At 42.6% G+C, this 22,292-nt stretch overlaps 2 protein-coding genes across 3 annotated transcripts in view; one reads left to right on the plus strand and one right to left on the minus strand.

The window, feature by feature from the left end:
• Nucleotides 1–6,318, plus strand: part of LOC146374453 (heterogeneous nuclear ribonucleoprotein L-like) — a 61,432-nt gene extending 55,114 nt beyond the window's left edge. Inside the window, exons 11-14 of the mRNA XM_084948065.1 lie at nucleotides 681–882; nucleotides 1,293–1,350; nucleotides 1,433–1,531; nucleotides 3,321–6,318. Of these exons, the coding sequence (XP_084804191.1) occupies nucleotides 681–882; nucleotides 1,293–1,350; nucleotides 1,433–1,531; nucleotides 3,321–3,376 (415 nt within the window). The 3' untranslated portion in view covers nucleotides 3,377–6,318. The remainder of the gene's footprint in view (nucleotides 1–680; nucleotides 883–1,292; nucleotides 1,351–1,432; nucleotides 1,532–3,320) is intronic.
• A 1,612-nt stretch (nucleotides 6,319–7,930) lies between these two features.
• hells (helicase, lymphoid specific) lies at nucleotides 7,931–20,698 on the minus strand. Of its 2 annotated transcripts, none has more exons than XM_084948059.1 (23): nucleotides 20,370–20,698; nucleotides 19,362–19,459; nucleotides 18,985–19,103; nucleotides 18,605–18,727; nucleotides 18,473–18,514; nucleotides 18,357–18,390; nucleotides 17,352–17,413; nucleotides 17,233–17,274; nucleotides 16,893–17,120; nucleotides 15,457–15,639; nucleotides 15,187–15,330; nucleotides 14,787–14,983; nucleotides 14,153–14,246; nucleotides 12,996–13,157; nucleotides 11,323–11,465; nucleotides 11,009–11,153; nucleotides 10,799–10,882; nucleotides 9,531–9,650; nucleotides 9,245–9,361; nucleotides 9,000–9,159; nucleotides 8,792–8,888; nucleotides 8,629–8,705; nucleotides 7,931–8,390 (listed from the first exon to the last, which is right to left on the minus strand). In XM_084948059.1, the coding sequence occupies exons 1-23, from the start codon at nucleotides 20,375–20,377 to the stop codon at nucleotides 8,302–8,304; spliced, it is 2,568 nt and encodes an 855-aa protein (XP_084804185.1). In that variant the 5' UTR covers nucleotides 20,378–20,698; the 3' UTR covers nucleotides 7,931–8,301. The 2 variants fall into 2 exon arrangements, with proteins under 2 accessions (XP_084804185.1, XP_084804186.1); XM_084948060.1 differs by having other exon boundaries at nucleotides 17,352–17,410; nucleotides 20,370–20,697.
• Nucleotides 20,699–22,292: the final 1,594 nt, after the last annotated feature.

Consider the following 22,292-nt stretch of genomic DNA (forward strand, 5'->3'; position numbering starts at 1 on the left):
CTGTAATTCATACGGAAGAGGATTAGAGCCACTGGGGAAAAAAGTGGGCACGTCTTTTTTTCTTCGTCTTTTCCAGAATTCTGAGAAGAAAATCTGAATTCTGACTTGAATTCTGACGTGCCCACTTTTTTTCCCCAGTGACCCTAATCCTCTTCCGCAAATTCATTATTATCAGACTTTCCCCCCAAAATTCATGTTTCTTTTAGGACTGTTCCCTGAACAGAATTCAGTTAATCCAGAATGCTGCTGCATGATTACTGAAAAGGACTAGAAAGCATATTTTGCCCATACTGGCTTCTCATTATTTGATCCTGTTATCTCCAAAGTCAAATTTAAAATCCTTCTACTCACTGTTTTCCTCCCCTCACCCCCAGACGATCGCAGCAGATGGCCCCGCCCCTCCCTGAGCCTGGTTCTGCTGGAGGTTTCTTCCTGTTAAAAGGGAGTTTTTCCTTCCCACTGTCGCCAAAGTGCTTCCTTATAGTGGGTCATGTGATTGTTGGGGGGTTTTCTTTATTTTTTTTGTGTTTATCTTACAACATAAAGCGCACTGAGGCAATTTGGCACCATATACTTCTTTACTTCTGTGTATATTATCTTGACTATTTTATGATCAGTAGATTTGTTATGCATGGATTTGATAAGATAAGTAACACAGTTGATGTTTTTGGTTTTTGCAGTGTGTCGAAGCAGCACGCAGTAATCCCCAGCCAGGTTTTTGAGTTAGAGGATGGCAGCAGCAGCTATAAGGACTTTGCTATGACCAGAAACAATCGCTTTAGCAGTGCCGGACAAGCCTCCAAAAACATCATCCAGCCTCCATCTGCAGTGTTGCACTACTATAACGTTCCTCCGTGCATATCACAGGATCATTTACTGAGGGTAAAGTACTTCTGTCTGTTCGCTGTCCGTCTTTTCTGTGTAACTGTAAAGAACTGTTTAAAGGTATTCCAAACCTCCTAAAACATTTTCTATCCTGTCATACAGAGATGTATCCAAAAGGGTAATCCATCTACTTCATAATTTCTTGTTTTTTCCTGAATTAATATGATTATTATCTTGGAAATTCCAAAAAAACCCACATTTTTATTAAGAAGACTGCCCTGTTTTTCTGAATTAACAAGATATCCTTAAATGCCCAAAGATCCTCTCTTGAGTTGAGCCTGATTTCTTGAGCAGTCTTTGCCATAAAGAAATCCACTCCCACATTGTATAACAAATGCTGATAAGTTGTATATTTAATTGTTGCCTAGTGCAGAACTGCTCACACGCTGCTGTCTGTGTTTCTGTAGCTGTGTACGGAGCATGATCTGCCTGGCTTTGTCAAATTTAAGATGTTTGATGCCAAACGTAAGTAGACATTTGATTGAACAGATGAAGTCTCATGAATGTGGTCATCGCCTGCCTTTTAATGTTCAGTCTCTTTTTTCAGCCTCTTCTAAGACCATCTCCGGCTTGTTGGAGTTTGACAGTAAGACAGAGGCTGTGGAGGTTCTTACTGTTCTCAACCACTACCAGATTAGGATTCCCAGTAAGTCCATGAGAAAAACATCCATCACTGCCTACTCTGTCAGTCTCATGCTGGAAACTTCACAAATAATTCCTGAATGTGGAGCTGGAAAATACATCTGAAGTAGAAAAAATTATTTTGTGAAATTTAAACAGTTAATGCAGTTAATGTTAGTTTAATTCCTTGAGGATGAAAGTCTGCACTGTGGACTTCCTGCTAACCTCTAACTCTGTTAAATGTAATAAATCCTGTTTTCATGGATGCCTGGATGTTAAACTTAATTGTTACACCTGGTAAAGCAGCAACGCTGATCATTTAATTAAAGATGAAAGAATTTAGACAGTTTTCAATGCTCAGTGATGCCACAGTGTTCGTTTGACTTTGGGACCTGAAGCGGACGGAGTTTAGGACCCAGATTACCCCGCGAGGCAGCCGTAATGCTGCGACAATCCAAGCGGTGCAGCTTCGTAGCTACCAAAGTCGTAATAAAATGTTTTTGACAGATTTCTGAGCGGTGTGTAGCACATAAAATCGGTTCGAGGTCAGTAAGCACAACCAGAATTCATACATAAGGCGCACTGTTGATTTTCGAGAAAATTAAAAGATTTTAAGTGCGCCTAATAGTGCAGAAAATATGGTACTAACCATGCTTTACATTTTATACTGCACTGTCACATCCTCAAAGTAATGTAATTTTATTTACATAGCATCAAATCCTAAACTGTCCTCCAGGACACTTGCCATAGTAAAGTGAAGAGCTAAGACTGTCCTTTTAGCAGCGCATGGCTCTCTTTTAATATGAAGAGCTCTTAGACCAATGTTCTCTAAGCTGCGCGCATGCGCAATTGCGCACTGCTGGCACGGTGTCTGCGCACAGAAAATCTGCGTTGCGCACAAAAAAAAAACTGAATTGAAATTAAAATTAAAACTTTAACAATTCTGTTTTGCAGTGCACCAGTGTTTTAGCTAGCAAAGCAGCGTGGCTGATGTGGAGTGAAGCCACGTTAATGACAGCGTGTACAACCATTGGAGATGTGAGCAGGACAGACGGAACAATTGATGGAAAAAGTGTGGACTTTATCCCAGTTTTTAAATCGTGTTGATCGGCCACGTAAAACCAGAGTTGTGATAAAATATCTGCAATGTTTGGTTTTCTTCCTGAATACTGTCGTTGTTTATATTTACTGCAGGAAGAAACGGTAAAAACGGCGTTTTATAAGGAAAACGCTCGAAAGCCTGTGAGCAAAAACAACACCAAACCCCCCCGCCCGTTTCCTATTGGTCGAAAAATGTACCATGTCGACCAATCAAAAAATGATATGGCAACGTGGCATCTAGTTGTTTAGGAAGGGGGACGTTTTAGGAGTGACAGCGTGTTTGAGATGTGAGAGATTTGAGACGTTTAGCGCAAATCTTGTGTAGTTAGTGTGTAGTTAGTGTGTAGTGTAGTCAAAAGTTTTGTTGTGTGTGTCAGAACAATGAGGCGACTGCTGAGTGTTACAGGTGTTACAGCAGTGATACATCTGCTGCTGTCAGGCCTGCAGGTATCAGGCTGTTGTTCTCCTTCATCTCATAGTGGACAGAAATTAGACCATTGTCCTCACTTGGTCTGAGGACAATGGTATACACACACACACACACACACACACACACACACACACACTATTCCAGCTAAATGCAAATACATGGAAGGGAGCCTTATCAAGCCAAACCCGTACCATTCCTTTTGCCCTTACATCTTTATCACAGTTGATATACCAGTCAGGCTGTTATGCTAAGTATGCATTTGTTTGTGTATTTCTTTTTTCAGATGGGTCCAACCCATACACACTCAAACTGTGTTTTTCCACCTCATCACATCTATAAAGAGCTACCGAGCTTACAGAGAGCTGCTGGACCTGCTGATAGCTGACCTCTGACCCAAGGAGGGAGCATGAAAGGCAGACGCGAAGAGGAGTGAGGCAGAGAGAAACACAGATGAGAATAATAAAGGATGGAAATGGACGGGTATTTATAGAGTGCTTTTCTAGTCTTACTGACCAATCAAAGCACTTCGAGTTTGATGGCCACCAAAGAAGAACGTGGTAATGGACACTCTGAGGAATCCACTCTACATTTAGACGTCTGTAAAGGCAACTGAACTCACATTTTATGTTTAAAAAAATTAAAAAAAAATTAAAAATGGAAACAATTTTAACTTGCTGTCATTTAAGGTTTCTTAGTGTTACATAAACTTGCTGCCCTGTGGGAGCTAAGCTTACAGGCCGAGCTTTCACTGCAGTGCTTGGTCAGCATGAGATGCGTAGCTAATTTATGAGTTTACTATCAAAATAATAACACATGACATCTGGAGGAATCATGTCAGGAATGTCATCAAGGTTTCAATGACTATTTATGTTTATCAGAAACAAAACTTTATTGTTCATGTAAAAAATCAGAACCGCATCTGGTTTATTTTAGCCTAACCTGAAGAAATGAATCTAATATGTAGACTAACTTGTAGAGAAGAAACACTCTCTGTCATGATATTTGCTGAGAAACTTCAGAGGACGATACACATTTTATACACCTCGAGTGTCCCGAAGCAGCCCACGTCAGAAACCTGTCTACTGACATATCAATAAGCAGTCAGGAGCTTGGAATGAGTTTCCATGTCCTTCTGGACATGTTAAAAAATGAGATGTTGACATCGACTGAAAACATTTTTCTTACATTTTAAAGTGGATCAAAGTTATTTTCCCCACTTAATGTGAGTTTAAAATGAGTCTACTGACGTCTTCCCCAGAATTCTGTGCATATATCTGTAGATCTTTTAATATATCAGTATTTGAATTACTGTACACAGAAAAATTGTAGTGGGTTTTATTAGAGTCAGCTGCGACCTCTTGTGTTTTCTGTATAAATAGAAATCAATTGCGTGCTGTGTCCATTTGAGGTCATTTTAGAATCAAAATGTATGTTATTGTCACACAGTTGCTGGACTCTCCTTTATTGTAACAGTGAAATAGATGTGAACTGAAAACAGTACAAATCTACAATCCAGAGATCAGAATATGAGTTATTCTTGTTTATCTGATTCAGGACTTTTTTGATCTGTAGCAAGCTGAAAACAACATTAGCCACGAGTCTGAGAGGAGACTTCTGCATGTAACTGCACTCAATGCTTCTTAGATGATTAAACTGGGGATACTGGACACATTGCATCAGCTTGTCAGTATGATCTTTAAATGTCCCTGCTGTTACCTTAAGATAACATGTGTTCAGTTGTAACAGGATGTAAACTACCTGTGTTGATATATATGGAAATGGCAATTTTATTTATGCAGCACACGTGCTAAAACCCGTGTACATTTACAATGCCATAAGGCAATGAGAACCACAAAATATAATTTTAAAAAGCAGAAAAAAGTCAAATAAAAAACACCCACTGAGTGAAGGCCTGTGTAACTAAAAAGGTGTTGAGTGAGCACAGCTTTAACTGATCTCAGGTCAGCAAGCAGCAGGACGTCAAAAATAGAAAATAGCATTCTTACATCTAATAATGTGATCGAACAGTTAAAAGATGTGAACCTGAAGACCTGAGCTTTAACATGAAATGCGCTGTAGCTCATTCCAGTATAAAATGCATTGATGTTGAAAAAAGAATAACAGAAGTACCATTTGTCCAAGCAGAAAATCCAGGCGGGTGAAAAGAAAAACGTAAATGTTGGAATCTGACACTTTTACAAGAGGAGAGGGATCACATCTAACCTGGGATGAAACATTTCCTGATGGTTGTGGTCTTTTCCAGGATCACATAAGGGCTTACTGTGTGTGAGTCATGTGACATTTCACCCACAGTCACATGATCTCAAGCCATTTTAACACCTGTGGGGGATTTTGGACCTTTGAGTTAGACAGTGCTCTCCTGCATTACGCTACTAACAATGATGAAATAAGATTTGGAGGAATTCTCTTCATCACTTGTGCTGGATTTTAGAGATTTGGAGAATAAATATCAGGGAGAGTTTGAATCGTTAAGTGTCCCAAACTCGATCTCTTAATTGCGTCTGCATCATACAAATATGTGATCTGTTTGCACTGCACAACAGTTACTGAGGACAGAATTCAAGGAAAAACTCGTAATAAAAAGCATTTTAATTTGTGCAATATTCCGTCTGCTAATCTCAAATCTAAGGTAAAAAAGGTAAAACTGTTTTGGATAAAATACAAATGACAAAGAGCCAAGTGTCTCTGTTTAATCCTATACAGACTCACGGATTCTAGAACTGAGGTGTCCTTGTTGTAAATAATATTTGAACATAAGCAATAATAACAGACAAGTTGTTGCTTATGTACTTGCTGTGTAACAGTTGTAAATGGGCACTAAGAGGTTTGTATGTAACGTGCTGTTTCTAAAGTGATTTTATTTATGTTTTTTGGTTATTTTGGGATGTTTTTGGACAAATGAGGGCCTTTATTGTGAAGCTATTTGAGTTCTTAACCCTCTCAGCACTGAAATAACAGAAATGTTATATTTTTGTTACTAAATATAGTTACATGGGTTACTTGTGTTCAAAATGTTACATTCAGATGATTGAATTCGCTGTTACATACTAACTTTTATCTTTTAGTTCTACATTTGTTCTTTTGTAAAACGTGAACGACCCAGTGCAGCAGTAAAATGTAAACCGTGGCAAAAGCCTGAGTGTTAATCACATAACTGATGGTTTGAGACAAGGAAGCAGGTATAAGTTATGTATGATTTTAAGACAGTAAATGTTTAATATTGTTAATAGTTTGTTGTCATTAAAAAAATCATAAAACAATGTTGTTTTATTTCAAGACATTCTGTGGTCTAAATGAATTCTAAATGAGACGTACCTGTTCAAACTGAATAAACTCTGTTTTGAGACTGTAAAGTCGCACACAGAGCTGTGCCCTCACATCGGTATCAATGTCAGCTGAAAACCTGCGTGATAAGGATCCTCTTGTTTATTGTTTGTATCAGGATTTTTATACAAACAAAAGAAAGACCAAGAAGTCTTTGCACATTTTGTTTCCATATTTGGGGTCTCAGCTGTTTCTGCACAGTCTGTAATGAGCTACAGTTGTAAGCGTAGTTACCTTTGAAACCATGGACATAGTTGAATTGAACTGGGGAAAAAATGAATTATTCCACTAAACACCCAATGAGAAGGCAACAGTAACAGTTTGTACACTGCTAATATAACAGAAAGTACATGCCTCCATAATGAATTATATTCAGTATTATAAATGTATCAGTAGTTTTTATGTCAATTCAGTTTTGTCTCACTGTACATACACTAGTCTTCTTTGAGAAACAGCTGGCACATCCTGCCTCCACCCTTTTCATGAAATCTTTTAAAGATGTTGGTGTGCTTGTATTAACTGAAACATATCATCAAAACGAGCTGCTCAGGATGTGATGATGTCACAGCTGTCTTTAAAATTAAAGACAATGTCTACACATAAGAATAGACACTGGGGGAAGTTGGTGTTGGTGTGGATGAGGCCTGGGGTAAGGCCTCATCCACAAGGGTACATCTTTCACCATCTTACAATGCTGTGATTGCAGCCTTTCCCCAACTCTCTGTGATGGTACTCATGGCCATTGATCAGTGGTTTTTGATCAGTGGCCATGACAAAGTGCTTTGACTTCTCTAAGAGAGTAGAACAGCACGATATAGGAATTGGTCCATTTATCAAAAAGTCTAAATTGCGGACCTTCCCTTTCTAAGCTGTTGTGAAACAGTAAAGGTAAAACCTCACTCAAAAGGTTCTTACAGGTTGCTCCAGCCTGAACAACGAACACATCCTTGATGCCACTAAATCTAACCTGTTAGCTGTCAAGTGCATAGAGGACAGCTGCTAATAATGGGTGTGACTGAGGTGAAAGTTGGGCAGAGGCCCACCCTGGCAGGCATGCCTCAACAGGAAGCAGGATCAAAATCTGGAGGAATCGAGTATCAGCTGAACCAGGCTTTGCATAGTTATTAATACTGTCCATATCAGGGATTACGGGTGCGTTTAGTCCACTTAGCTTAGGAAGGTTCTGTACCATCAGTAATACTGATGACGTTACTGATAAACACTGCTTGCTGTGTGCAGTGCTGAGACAATGCAGCTACTTTCAGTTCATTTCTGCTACTTTTTCCAGCTCCTTTTGTTTACATGACCTCCATAGAACAGGGTTAAAACACATTGTTGTAAATACGTTGTGTAGCCCATCTCCCAAACAGGGCGCCTGGTTGAAATTCCACATTTGAAGAGAAAAAACATTGAAATAAGCAATTATTTAACACCAAAGCTGCTGAAACTTTAACAACCTGTCTGCTACTTACCTGACAGATCAATATCTGAGGCTTAACTGACTTGATGCATTTTTTGATTAACAAAAACTTTTAATCAGAAACTGAATGAAAATAAAACAGTAATTAAGTCTCTTTATTTATTTGAAGGCATGAGAACATATCCAACTCCAGCTGCAGAGTATCTCAGTGAAATATTTCTCTGTAAAAATCCGCACAGTGACACTAAAGTGCGTGAATTAGCTTGTGGCAGTTTTATTGGCTCAGCTGGAGAGAATCTGGTTTTGCTTGATGAAGTTAAAAGTTGAACACGCTGGTGTCAGTCCAGTCGTAGAAGGGCCATCATAACAAAAGCAAAGAAAACCCTCACTCCATGGGACTACAGGGGAGCACCTTACATACAAAACACAGTCAAACTGTACAAACAGCAGTTTCAGGTTTTCAGTGGTTGTAAGTGACATGGCTGCAGCTTTGCTGCTCTCAGCCCAGCGTGATCTCCGATGACTCTTTGGCGTCGATCACTCTGAAGACTCCCACTTTCGCCTTCTTCGTGCCGTCCTTTTCTTTGTCTGAAAAATGCAAAGAAACACAGAAACTTGTCTCACGAGTTAAACTGGTTTTAACAAAAGAGTCGAGATGAATCAGAGGGGCTTTTGTGTCTTGAGCAACACTAAATCCGACTCCCGTGAACTTCACATATTTTGTGGTTACTGAAAGGACATTGTAGGTGCACTCGCTGTAAAACGAGGCTATGATTGAATCGTCACTTGGGTTTTTTGGTACTGATGAAATGATGCGTTTCCTCACCCAGCAAGTCGCTGCGATCGAGCAGAATCTCCAGGTCCTTGTCACTGATGACGTTCCCTTTCGAAGCTTTAACCTCCCTGAGTGGGACAAACATTACAGCCAAGATTAGCCTTCAGTTACGGTTCCAAGGCTCCTTCACTTTGATTCGGAGGTCAGTGCTTACTTCTCAGTGCCTCGAGCTTTGAGCAGCTCCCGCAGCTCATCCAGATCAACGCAGCTTTTATTTTGCTTCAGCTCTGCCTTCCCACCTTTAAATTTGTCTGTGGAGGAAAGACACCATCAACCACATTTCAAAACATTTCAGCACAATGAACTGAAAACTGGGTGCACGGTGTGAACAGCTGCAATCCCATCACAGTGAAGACACTCACTCTTGTGGATGACCATCTGCTCCAGCTTCCTCTTGGCAGACGCCCTCTCCAGGATCTTCTGGTCGATGGTGTTGGCTGTGACCAGGCGGTACACCACTACTGGTTTTGTCTGTCCTATGCGGTGACAGCGGTCCTGAGCTTGCAGGTCTGCCTGTGGGTTCTTGAGAGATGACAGAAGCATCAAACGTGGACTCAATGAGATATGTGCAAGAAACAGCTGTTGTAGATTTGTCATCAGCACCAACCCAGTCGCTGTCAAAGATGATGACGGTGTCAGCAGCTGTCAGATTGATTCCCAGTCCTCCTGCTCGGGTGCTCAACAGGAAGATGAACACCTCTGGGTCTTTGGAAAACCTGGCCATCTTTCAGAGACCAAGAACGACAAGAATGACTCAACAATCTACTCAGAGAGGCAGTTTGGGTGCTAAACATCTCTGGAGTTGAGAGAATATTGCACCATCAAGTTAAAAACGCGTTTTCTTTATGCAGGAGGTTGTTACCTTTGCAACATGTTCACAATCTAAAACTCACGTTTTCGTCTCTCTCAGCATACGACATGCTGCCGTCCAGGCGGCTGTAGTGGAAGCCCCGCAGATAGCAGTAATCCATGAGGATATCCAGGATAGATGTCATCTGACTGAAAATCAGAACCTAAAGAAAAGGGACGAGTGTGGAGAGAGCAGCACAACATCTGTAAATGTTTCTCTGAACAAAGGTCACAAACTACTTTGCTGCCTATATCTCACACCAACTCTCTTCACTACATCCACAAACTTCCTCTGTGGCATTTCTCTGTTCCTCCTGCTCCATACTCCACATCCTCTCTCTAATATTACCCGATGTCTCCTTTCTGCACATGTCCAAACCATCTAAACCTTGCTTCTCTAATGTCTTCTCCTAGTATATTATTTGGAGAGTTGAAGATGCTAAGCTTTCCACTGGGAGTGAGCAGGATGACAGGGTGAGATGGACAGCTCAGGCGGAGCTGTTTGGAGACAGAAGCAAGGCTGAGATGTGCAGAGAGAGGATGTCAGAGGAGCTGCCGGGCCGGAGGAAGAGACGAGGAGGTTCATGGATGTGGTGGAAGAAGATAATGCTGAGGTATGACAGAGGAGGATGCTGGGTGAGACAGTGGCAGATGATCTTCACCTTTCACTGTAAAGGCGAAAATATTACGCAGTTCAATTCATTTTGTGTTGTGTTTTGAGAATGTTTTTTAAATTTAGATGTTGATGCAAAGATTTGTAAAATCAGCACATTTTAATGTAAAAATTGTAATTCAGTACATTCAGTAGTTCAGATTCCCACAGACGTCAGCGATCACGGTTCTTGTGTATTTTCTGAACTTTGGAAACTCCAACTACGCCGTTAGTCCATATTGACTGTAACAGCGTGTGCTCGTTCTACAGCTCAGGCATCCTGTAACTGAACGATTTCTGCCACAGCTCGATTTTTGTCACCTCTGGCAGAAATTGTGCTCCTGGAGCCAAAACTGTTGAGTCCTTATTTTCACACAGAGCTGGTGCACCAGTTCTTGTCCAGAAGCCAGAGCATGCCAGCAGCATCGGCCTTGAAAGGACTCCTCCTGTAATCTTCACTACATGCGTACGATTCCTGTCTGTGTCCTCAGAGTTACTTTGTCTCATGTTTAAACTGAAACTGCTGACTTCAGCGTTTAATAGGTTCATGAATATGTTGCACTTTTCTTAACAGACATTTCCTGTTTGTAGCACAACCTTTTTCCTTTTATACACTTCTGTCCCAGCTCTGCATCACATGCAGCTCTGCGTTCGTTTCACCTTGTGACCTCTTCTCTTCAGCGCTGGCAGCAGCCTGTCCAGTATGAGAAACTTCCCAGAGCTCTGCACCAGCTGCTCATCGATCTGCAGGAAGATTGGGATGAACATGTTATCCAAGCACGAGCCTTTTCTTCATCAAGCTTATTCTATTTAACTGTAAAACACCGAGTTGAACTGTTAGTGCTTCTAAATGAGCACGGGCAGCATTACCTTGAACTCCCCTGTGGCGGGGTCCAGGGGGTACTCCACCAGGTACGGGTGGTTACAGCATCTCTTTAACAGCATGAGGATGTTCTGCAGCTTCAGGCTGACCTGAGCGTCCAGCGGGCTTTGGACATCCAGCACTGGACGGAAGCTGAAGCAGAGCGGAGGACAAAAGATGTGAACAAACGTCTGTCAAGGAGGATTTGTTACGTTGTGGTGGGGATAACAGGCAGATGACTCCAAATGAAACGAAATAACGCCGAACATAGTAACATTGTTTTTCCTCTCCTGTCACAGTAGCTGCTTGGAGGCGGTCTCACCTCGGCTCCGGCTCCTTGCGAACCCTCTCCAGATATTTCTCCAGGTCATATGGAGTGTCTGTATCCGTTTCCTTGTAGTCCACTACCTTCCGGCTGCGACGCTTCGGCCTGCCGCTGGATGTCAGGGCTACAGGCGCCTCTGTCTAAGCACACCAGGAGAACCAACAACTTTCACACTCAAACCAGAAATGATGAATCCACCACAGTCTTGTTCTTGGGAAGGTCAAAGCTACAGCCAGTGGGCCAGTATTTTATATTAGAGACATCGAGGGGTCTATGATGACATACACAGGGGTCACAAGGTCACAGTTCCCACAGGTTTTCAGCTGTTAGCTATATTCTGACACGCAGGCATGTTCGAGTGACTCATTTCCTAGTTTGTTAATGTTTTTTAAAAAAATGACACTAATCAGCAGATACTCAATGATATGGAAATGCTGCTGAAATATGTGGCGTTTTAAACAACGCCACGAGCTGACCTGGACGTGTGGTGGCCAATAATGAGGGTATCACTGCATACCCAAGCCTACACCTCTAACACAGGGGTCACAACCTTTAACCCCAAAGAGCCGTTTGGAGCCGGTTTCCACGCAAACAAAAACTCTGGGAGCCGCAAATACTTTGTGACATCTAAAATGAAGATAACACTGCGTATAGTTTTTCACCTTTATGCTTTGTGTGAACAACTAAGGTGTGCTGCTTATGAAACCCATGAAGTGCTACAGAGAAAATTACATTTTATTCATGTAATGAACACATTTTGAACTCTTACAGAAATAAAAGCAAAGACACCCAGCTGAACGAAAATGATCCAGCAAACAAAAGCTGCTGTGAGCCGCCCTCATGTCGCCTTTGTGCTTTTGGAGCCTTGACCTGACTTTTAAAAAATAATTGGAAAAAAGCTCGATGCTGCTGAAAGATGAAAAATAGATATTTGCAAAATTCTGCATAAATATGTATTTTACCTGGTTAATGTGTGGCGGGGCGTGGTCTGCAGCGCCGCTGCAGGGGAGGCGGACGCACCTGAGCGGCACCCGCAATCACGCCTCAAAGTCTGCGCTCTCTGTGCTGTTGTGTGTGTCGGGCTACAGCCGGCTGTGTGCGCACAGCAACCGTGTGTGAAAAGCGGTCAATAAAGAGATGCTGAAAACATGCAAACATCGTCGGGTCTGCCGTGATGTGTTTACGACGGGACTTCTGCTCCTGAAGCTCTGCGCACAGCGTCTGCAGGTCGGGGCCGTACGAAGTCACTTTCATCTTTACAGGACTGTAAGCTGTCGTCTGTGAGGCGTGAGCGGCGTTTGTTTTAACACAGTTCACGGTGGAGCTGCTGACATAATGTGGATCCGAACATCCATAACTGGCCTACCTGGGGCTGAAAGTGTCGATAAATGCACGGCGTTCGGCGGGTACACCGGCCTCCGCCAGTGTGACGCTTATTTTGAGCGATGAAAAAATAATAGAATATAATTTTATTTTTATATGTCAATATCACAATAATCTTCCAATTCAGAACTGCAAGTTACAAAAGAACTAAACACAAATAAAATACACTTCAGCTAAACACTTCTCATTTATTCTCCCAAACCACGCGGAGCCGCACTACAAGGACTAAAGAGCCGCAGGTTGCCGACTCCTGCTCTAACATGCTCCCAGCTCTGGGTTTTTGTTACCTTTTCCTGGCCCAGCATCTTGGCAATGGTCTTGTTGACCACAGCAGTGTAGAAAGCCTCCTGCTTGGCTGTCAGAGGAGCGTACACAATGATCTCCTTTTTAGGAGGAACCTCCAGCGTCACATCTGACTTTAGCCTCCTCAGCAGGAATGGAGTCAGAATCTGAAACAACAGATAACCTTTAATAACACTTACTTCTGCTTACCTACAGTGTCTATACACAGACAACTGATATCTAATATTTTAAAGATCATTTATAATATCTATATATAATGTAGGGCAGCAATTATTGATCTATATAAATAAAAAGATAAGAATTTGTATTGGTGGGAACAACTAAATATTCAAGAGAAAAAACAAAACAGGTCTTTCAAAATAAAGTGTTTCAGAAATGTTGTCACAGTTCATCCACAGCTAAATCCTGTGGTGATCTACAAACACGATGTCAACAGACCGCATCCCACCTATTGGTTAGTCACTTGATGAGTCATGAGAAGATGTCCTTCTGCTTTAGTCACCAACTGTGGCTGAAGCAGAAGGAGACTGGGTAAATGACCACATGAAACCACGGCAGGCCCAGCCTGTGGTGGGCCAGCCTCGGATGAGGGTATGTGGTGATAAATGTCCTGGGGTCCACGACTGATGGTGCGCTGTACTGGTGGTAAAAGGCAGATCACGGCTGCCTTCAACGAACTGAAGAGTTACGCTGTCCCGTCAGGTTGGAAAGCCTGAGGCCATTTTAAACACCGAATTAGCTCGAGCGCTACCCACTGAAGAACTGTGCTGTTTCAGGGATTGCAAACTCTATGGCCCCAGGTAAGCAATGAATGGATGGATGTAAGATTAAGATTATTGCTTATCTTTGAACAACTGGATATGCTTCAGCTTCACGCACTATATTTCCTTATTAAAAACTTAAACATCCAGGCAAACCTGCTGCTCGTTAGCAGACAAAACCTTAAATTTAACACCGGACTTAAAGGCTGGCTTACACCAAATTTACCTCCAACAGGAACCCAAATGTTTCTTGGTAGCCGAGTTTAAACTTTGTCCCCAATTACTTTTCTTAACTGTGGTTATGTTCTCAGCATCTCTGCAGATGACGGTGAACACCGTCACAGTCCACAGACGGCCGTGATGATGTGTGACGGACTGACCTGGTGCAGCATACTCAGGATGTTCTGCTCACGTTCAGCAACCACCACACCCTCGACCTCACCGAGGGTGTTAATGTCGAACCACGACTCAAAGCTGTGAGGCAAACGTGTCAGAGATCAAAGCCGAGCAATCAGAAACATCGAGCACAGATATCAGCTGTGGCTGGTGTTAATGCAGATACACTGTAACAAATGAGCTTCTAGTTTGGTAACAAAATAAGTCGCGAACTTCTTTTCTTCATTTGCTTCCAAACTACCAGACGTTGCTTCATAAGTAGTCTTGAGGAATATTGTGGAATTTTTCCTTTAGGCATCAAGTGCTTTTTAAACCATCTCCACTCCGGTCCCTGTTTATTTTACTTTGTTATTACCAGTCTGCTGCAAAAGCTGTTGGTTCACATTTCTTTAGTTGAAGCAACACTTTCACACTGACAGGATGATTCCCACACAGCTCCAAACTTGCCATATATACAATGATGCTCACAACTTTGCCCAGTTTTTGTTAACTGGGATGTTAAACACAGTTATGCCTGTGAAGTCCTGCTTCTCCCCCACGGACACACATTTCTGTGCACATCACAGTAGATGATTGGCTGTCATTGAAAGCAGCAAAACAAAGCAGACAAAACGTCACCTTTTGAGGTCATCAAAGACCTCCGGCAGGAGGAAGTTAAGCAGGGACCAGAGCTCAGCCAAGTTGTTCTGCAGCGGTGTGCCCGTCAGCAGCAGCTTGTTGTCAGTGGGCAGCATCTTCAGCTCCCGCACCAGCCGACAGTTGAGGTTTTTGATCCTGTGGCCTTCGTCCACGATTAGGTACTTCCACTGGAAGCGCTATTGCAGAACACAGACAAGTTTTGATATAAAGGAATCTTTAATTAAACAATTCTCTCTCTCTCTCTCTCATATATATATATATATATATATATATATATATATATATATATATATATATATATATATATATGTAAAAAACACACAAACACACACTCATTGCCATGTCCCCTCTGCCATTTAAGAAGCAGCAGGGATCGTACCTGTAATAACTTCCTGTCAATCATGGAGATCTCAAAGGAGGTGATGACTACAGGGCACATGCTGAGAGGCCCCTGAGGCCGGCAGATCTGTTTCAGCAGCTTGGTCCTCTCGGGCTGAGAGCCATGGTAAAGCAGCACAGACACCTAGCACAAACAAGATTCAGTGTCAGCTAGTGTCATTCGCCACTGACACTTTTCTAGGTTTTCATTTCTATGCGTAAATCAGACTTTGTGTTCCAGGGTCAGACGCTGAGCAGCTTGCTGTCTAACCTCTGGTGTGAAGCGTTTGAATTCATTGATCCAGTTGGGCAGAGTGGAGAGAGGAGCCACCACCAAGAAGGGGCCTAACACTTTCTTTTCTATCATCATGGCAATGTGACCGATGCACTGGATGGTCTTTCCCAGGCCCATCTCATCAGCCAGGATCCCGTTGATGCCGTTCTCCCACAACATCTGACAGCAGAGGAACAACACAGGCTGATGAGACACAGTAAACACGCAGATTTTCAGTCCTCGCCTGGATGATGTCCAAGTGAACTGGTGAGAATAGTGCAGCTAACTGGTGAACTTGTGGTTTAGGGGGACTGTGTGACCCATCTGTTCAGACACGGTCCCTTCATTTAAGCCGAACGCCGATGCTGTGTGACGCATGTTACTACAGGACAACTTTGCACAACGTTCCTGGTGTCTCTCCCTTCTGACGTGTGTGTAGCAGCCCTTCTTTTGTGAAAACAAATATTTTGTAAATGATTGTTTTTCTCAGAGGAGCGGCCATTAAGGCGGCCACTAAAAGTCCTGGGGTCGAGGTCATTGAGATGTTTGAGTAGATACGTCGATGATGAAACTCGTACGCCGCTTCATTTTTAGGTTTTCATATTCACAAACTTGGGTCCACGTTGCTTGGCAGCCGCCCGCCCAGCAGGGTGATGACACCCATCAGCCTTTTACGACCGAGGGGTAAAACAATCCTTACTGGTCCTGCGGCATATTGGTGGCAGGGACGCGCGCAACTCGTCATCTAGCCGACTAACCGCCGTCACTGTCACGTGTCAGTACCACACTTGCTCGTCATTTAGTCTAATCGTTAACACTGTTATTGATGGGCCTCAGCTGCTGCTTTGGGGCATCTGCGTGTCTGCCGGTCAGTGCTGGAGCGGGGTGGCTGCGGCAGCTCCAGTCCCTAACTGCTACGTTATTGTGGTCTAGAGCAGCGGCCCCACCCCCGGGCCACAGACTGGTACCGGTCCGTGAGTCGTTTGGTACGGGGCCGCGAGACTTGAGGCTCAGGTTGGAAATTTATGGTTTGCAAGGTTTTTATCGTTTACTCGGTTTCCCTGGGTCTTTTCCCGTGTTGTAGTTGTGTCTTATTTTGACAGACATATTTACACGTTACCATAGCAACCAGGGAGGAGGACGTTACTCTCAATGTTGGCGCATTTCAGAGGACGCTGCTAATAAAGTTACACAATTACACAGTGAATTCACGTTTATTATTATATTTACGAAACACCACAGTTTGTGTCTCGGTCGTGTCGTTTTATTGTGTTGTATTTATCCGCCACACCTTAAAGGCCGGTCAGTGACATTAAACCGTCCGTGGAGCGAGAAAGGTTGGGGACCGCCGATCTAGGCGTCGTTTGTTGTGCCACGATCACATACAAAAGACAATCTGCTCGCACAATGCCATTTGGTGCATCTCTTCTTACCCTCAGCCACTCGATGCCTTCGATCTGGTACCACCTCATGACGCCTCCAGTGAAGAGCTGTGGTTGCTGAACAGGAACTGGCTGCCCGTTCACCTTCCTATGAGGATGCAGGAGGTGCTTAGCGTTGTCGCGCACCGTCTCTGACAGCCGGTTCTTTATATCTTGGTTGGAATCGCTCATCTTCTCAATATCCTCAGCTTCTAGTTTCTTCTGGGCAGGAGCCGCTTCCTGGAATCAGATATATGACATGCATGTGTGTGGCACAGTTGTACACTGGATTCATCGTGTGCAAACACTTCTTTTGCTTTTCAACCAAGGCGGGGAAAAACATTATCCCTACCACTTCTTCCACTTTTGCTTTCTTTGCCTGCGACATAATTTCCTGAAAGAGAAACGTGAGAGAAGATGAAGATGAACAGATAAAAGTTAAAGCTACACACAAACTAAAGTGAGACTTACTTCTTTCGACATCACATCTGCTATTTTATAGTCTTCATCTCTTCTCCTTTTCTTCTTCTCTGCTTTGACAGACAATACAGTCACACGTCATCAGGATAGATGCTCACCAACCACTTTATCAGGTACACATGTTCAGCTGCTTGTAAACCACATATCTCATCTGCAGTCGCATAGCAGCACCTCAGTGCATTTAGACAATGTGGTGACGTATGTGACTTTGAATGTGGAACGGCTAAATAATGCAGATCTACTGGGATTTTACCTCACAACCATCTCAAGGGTTAAAAAGAAAGGTAAAAAACAAACACCTATTACCCTAAAGCTAAAGAAGCAGACCAGCATGTCAAACCTCGAAGCAGCAGCAAAGAACACACTTCTTGCCCACCAAAAACAGGAAACTGAGACTACAATTTGCATGGGCTCACCAACACCAACACAAGACTGGAAAAGCATTGCTTGGTCTGCTAAGTCTCAATATCTGCTGCCACATTTGAATGGTAGGGTTGGCACAGAGATACACGAAGGCCCCATCCTCACTTCTATTAATGGTTTAGGTTGGTTGTGGTGACGTAGCAGAGGCGGGGCCATCTTCTTGACACAGCCCTCTGTCCCCGCTGTATATCATTTAAAATGCACAGCCTGAGTATTGTGGATGACCACATCCACGCCTTTATGTACACAGTGTACCCACAGTGTGGTTAAACTGAGATGCCACAATGACAGAAGTTCACCAGACTCAGATCGTCACCAGATCTCAATCCAATCTTTGGGTTGAGGTGGACCAAGAGAGCTGCATCGTGGATATGCAGCCATCAAATCTGCAAACTGTGTGATGGTAACATGCCAGTATGTATGTTTCCTATGTTTCCTATTATGACAGAAAGCAAAACGGGTCCCGGTACTAGCAAGGTGTACCTAATAAAGTGTCCATAGAGTGTAAACGCTACTAAACATCTGACATTTGAGCTCCATACTGTAAGTTTAAATATTAGAATACTGGCCCACCTTTGACAGCTTCTGGACCATTGGCATTTTGCATCTAGAAGGAAACAAACTGCCGTGAGTACGGCTGAAAACATGACTGTAACTGTGAATGATGACTTTGTCAGTAAATCTATCACCTTCTTGGCCTTCTTCTCAAGTTTCTCCTTCCCGAGTCTCTCCTGAGATGGTCATTAGTAGAGCAGAAGAGACGTGTTAGCCTTGAGCGGACAGGTGCAAACAGCCTGTACGGTCCACGTTTTACACCATACCTCATTCTGTTGTTGCTCCATTTTTGTCAGCAGAAACTTAGAATAGATGTTGCTCTTCTGAAGCAAATGCTGGAGCCTCTTGAACCGCATGTCATGCGAGTCCCTCTCCCAAGACTCCCTGGCCTTATGGGAAAAGTTGAAAGCAATTACATTAACATGAGTGGGCTCGAAAGCATCCAGAACATCAGTGATGTAGAAACATTTCAATTGTGGCTCATCATCACATGAACCGGTGAGCTACAGACACATCTATACGCTTTTTACTCCCTAAAATCTGTACCAGCCACACAAAAAACCAACTAAAACTAATGATGAGTTTAATAATGAGAAGTTTTTAATGTCAAAGTACAACTCCCACCTTGAGAAATGAAACAACATACCTTCTTCATCATCTCCTCCTCTTTCCTCTCGCCTTGCTCCATTAGCTTCTTCTCTTCTTCCTCCATTTCCTTAGTAATCACCACTTCAGCTGTCACACTCTCAGACTTCACACTCTCATCTTAAAAACAACAACAACATTGACACCACCTGAACAAGACTATGCGCACAGCATCTTTTCAGTAACACAAGTTACTATAAGGCAATTAGCATTTTCTAGTTAATGAGCATGTGACACGGAGCCCTGTTCCTAATGAACTGGCACATCTCATCAGTGTCATCTGAGATTTAAGCAGCACGACAGTAAAACACATCCTTCATTAAACCAGCGTCTATCTCAGCTTCCTTTGCAGCTCTGTACATCAAAAACGGACCTCACCTGCAGTAGCACCAGTCTCAATGGCTGTGCCCAGCGGCTCCTCAGACTCGTCAGGTTTGGGGCAGTGAGGGGAGACACTTCGAGTTTCTTCTTTTAGGCTATCAGCAGAACAATGAAATCTACTCAGTAAAACTTTTCCTGCCATCTTGACAGAGGCGAGTAAACGCCATTTAGACCTTTCCTAGGCCCTGTAACCCAGGTGAAATGATACATTTGATTTGAAGGGACAACATGAGTATTTCAATACTCTGCATATAACATACTAAGCTCACAAAAGTGAATGTAGATACTTCACCATACAGGATGCAGTTTCAGACAGTTTCAATCTAAAACTTCATAATCAGTGAACATCTGTGACTCAGAATACTGCAAATCGTTGTTAGTCCTTCTGGTTAATTAATGGTGATAAAGACAGGAACAGAAAAAGGATGCATTTATTGTCTGGGCGGGAGCTGGGCACACGGTGACCTTGGTAACAGTAAACGGGCATTGAAGCTTTACAGAGAAAAAAATGAAACCTTATCGGAAATTGTAATTATTATGTTAGGAATGGGGAGACTCGGGGCTGCAGTATTATAGCGGCTATACTGCCGCCTTTGCGTTCACCTGTACAGGTGTTTGAGCCAAGTTATTACAGTGCACTTATGCTCCACGCGTCACACGTGTCGCGTACCTCTCCAGTTTTGTTACTGGCGCGTTGCGCCGCAGCTGGATTTAAGTCACGAGTGTACGATCGTGTCGGTTTTAATGATATTCCAGCACAGGAGCTCAGAGACATACACTTATACAGAAGCAGATGTTGGCGCAGGTGAAAACTTTAGTGTTTGTGAGAAAAAAACACTGGACAAAGTCTTGGCTTCCGGTCTTGTATTCTCCTGAAAAACGCTGAGTGGCGACACCTAGCGACGGATATCGTTCAGGGCAATACTGCAGCGGCTTCCTGCACCGTAAATACAAGTTTCTGTGAAACATGGTTGCTGCGGTGAGCGAAGCGATCATTACACTTACCAGCTCATTGTTGTTGGCAGCGAAGCAGACAGTCCAACTAGTGCGGGTTCTTCCAGCTTTCTATGAAGCTTTTCAAAGCGTTTCGTTTCTGCTCAAAACAGCGGAGCTTCGTCAATTATACAAGCAAGTTATCCAAACAGTCATACAACTCACTCTACCTAGCAGACTGCTTGTATTTATGATAGCTGTGCAATGTCGGAGCAGTATGTCCGAAAATGTTCCTTTCTCTAAAACGTGAAAAAACATTCAACGAAAAGAGTTTGACGTTAGTACTCTGCAGCCCGAATAACGTGTTGTTGTTAAGCAGTGAGAAATGTGAAATGTGCTTCCGACAACAGCCCTTCAAACAAAAAGTGCGTCCGCGAAAAAGCTAAGTTGAGGTTACGATTGTATTTTATTTTGAAGGCAAATTCATGTAGTTTCCGCCATTTGTCTCTACAGTCCTGAAGCTAAGATTTTTATAATGGGCGGGGCTTTCCAATTTCGCGCCATTTCGGAGGAAACCACTTGTGAAACGGGGTGGTGTGTGATTTAGGGTAGAAGGCAATAACATTTGGGTTGAAATTAATTGAAACGTAGCAACAAAAAGTATAATTAATTAATTAATTAATTAACAAATAATTAACAGGTTGTCTGTTTTATACATTACAGAATATCATATGAATAGACAAAACTATTTTAAGAGGATGGTCACCCCTCTGAGTGGAAAGATGTGTTTTAACGGATGTGATTTTTTTTCCCGCGAATGTAAGGCATTATAGTGCAGTGAGCAAATGACAAAAAAAAAAAAACTAAACGTGGAACTAAACGGTCGCTTGTTTGCTGGCAACAGCTGTTTTTTTATTAATACTTTTAATCCCTCAGACTCAGGATTAAATAGAAGCCTTCAGCAGTAATGTTGGGAAACATTTTCTGCAGAATAACAATTTATTTTGGATACAACCTGTCCATAATACATTGTGTTATGTGTATCTTCATGGTGTTTTAGCTATTCTTTTGCAAATGGAATGGTTTGCAAAAATATCCTCCACAACCTGTTGAAGCCGCTATGATAGCCTGACATCCAGAACCAGGTCTCCCTACGCCTGGTTCTGCTGGAGGTTTCTTCCTTTTAAAAGGGATTTTTTCCACTTCCCTAGGAAAAGCACTTGCTCACGGGGTTGTCTGATTGTAAGGTTAGGAACCTTACAATGTAAACCACATTGAGGCAACCGTAACTGTGACTTGTCACTATATAAATAAAATTGAATTTAAAAATGGAATAGTTGTATGAAACAAGTGACTTCAAGAATCAGGAATGGCCCGTCTTCAGTTAGCCATTCAAGGTGTGTGTCATACATCAGCAGCCGGTTCATTTATATCCTGATATGATTTATACTCACTGCAATGCAAATAGTTACAATATTGAACAACTCTCAATTGTTTGTATGACCTTGTATGATCTTTATATTGATGGTTATTAGTATGAAAGTTATGTCTCTGACTAATTCATGCTGCAGACTTGAGACAAGTGACACAACCATGTAATATATACTCATTATTGATGAGTTCGGTGTAAAACAGCAGTCCACAAGAAAATATTCAGCTACCCCAGGCTGTGTTGTTGTGGAGCCATACTGAAGTGGACAGTATGTTTAACATTCACACAAAATCGCAGCAGACAACAGTTCCTGGATGAACACTGCAACTAAATCCCAAACATTATTCACTTCACCAATCAGTGGTGGCTGCAAATATAAGCGTTTTAATTAAAACATGTGTAGCCATTACATACCTGGTTACACTGCTCCTGTGTAAGTAAGCAGTTGATAAATGAACTTCTGTCCTTGAAGGTCTGACAGTTTGTGACTAGAGGCTTTACTCTGCACTGCTGCAGGATTTAGACATCAACTAAACCTTTACAGAAATCACCACATTCAATTC

This window comes from Perissodus microlepis, chromosome 13 (assembly GCF_051167445.1).
Source record: "Perissodus microlepis isolate ML-2025 ecotype Zambia chromosome 13, ASM5116744v1, whole genome shotgun sequence".
NCBI classification, from domain to species: Eukaryota; Metazoa; Chordata; class Actinopteri; order Cichliformes; family Cichlidae; genus Perissodus; species Perissodus microlepis.

What these genes read in the sequence shown, in the direction of transcription:
- hells (XM_084948059.1), bottom strand. An exon ending in TTGAGAAGAAGGCCAAGAAG is followed by an intron (nt 18,391 to 18,472) that starts GTGATAGATTTA and finishes GTTTCCTTCTAG; the next exon opens with ATGCAAAATGCCAATGGTCC. An exon ending in AAGCAAAAGTGGAAGAAGTG is followed by an intron (nt 17,121 to 17,232) that starts GTAGGGATAATG and finishes ATCTGATTCCAG; the next exon opens with GAAGCGGCTCCTGCCCAGAA.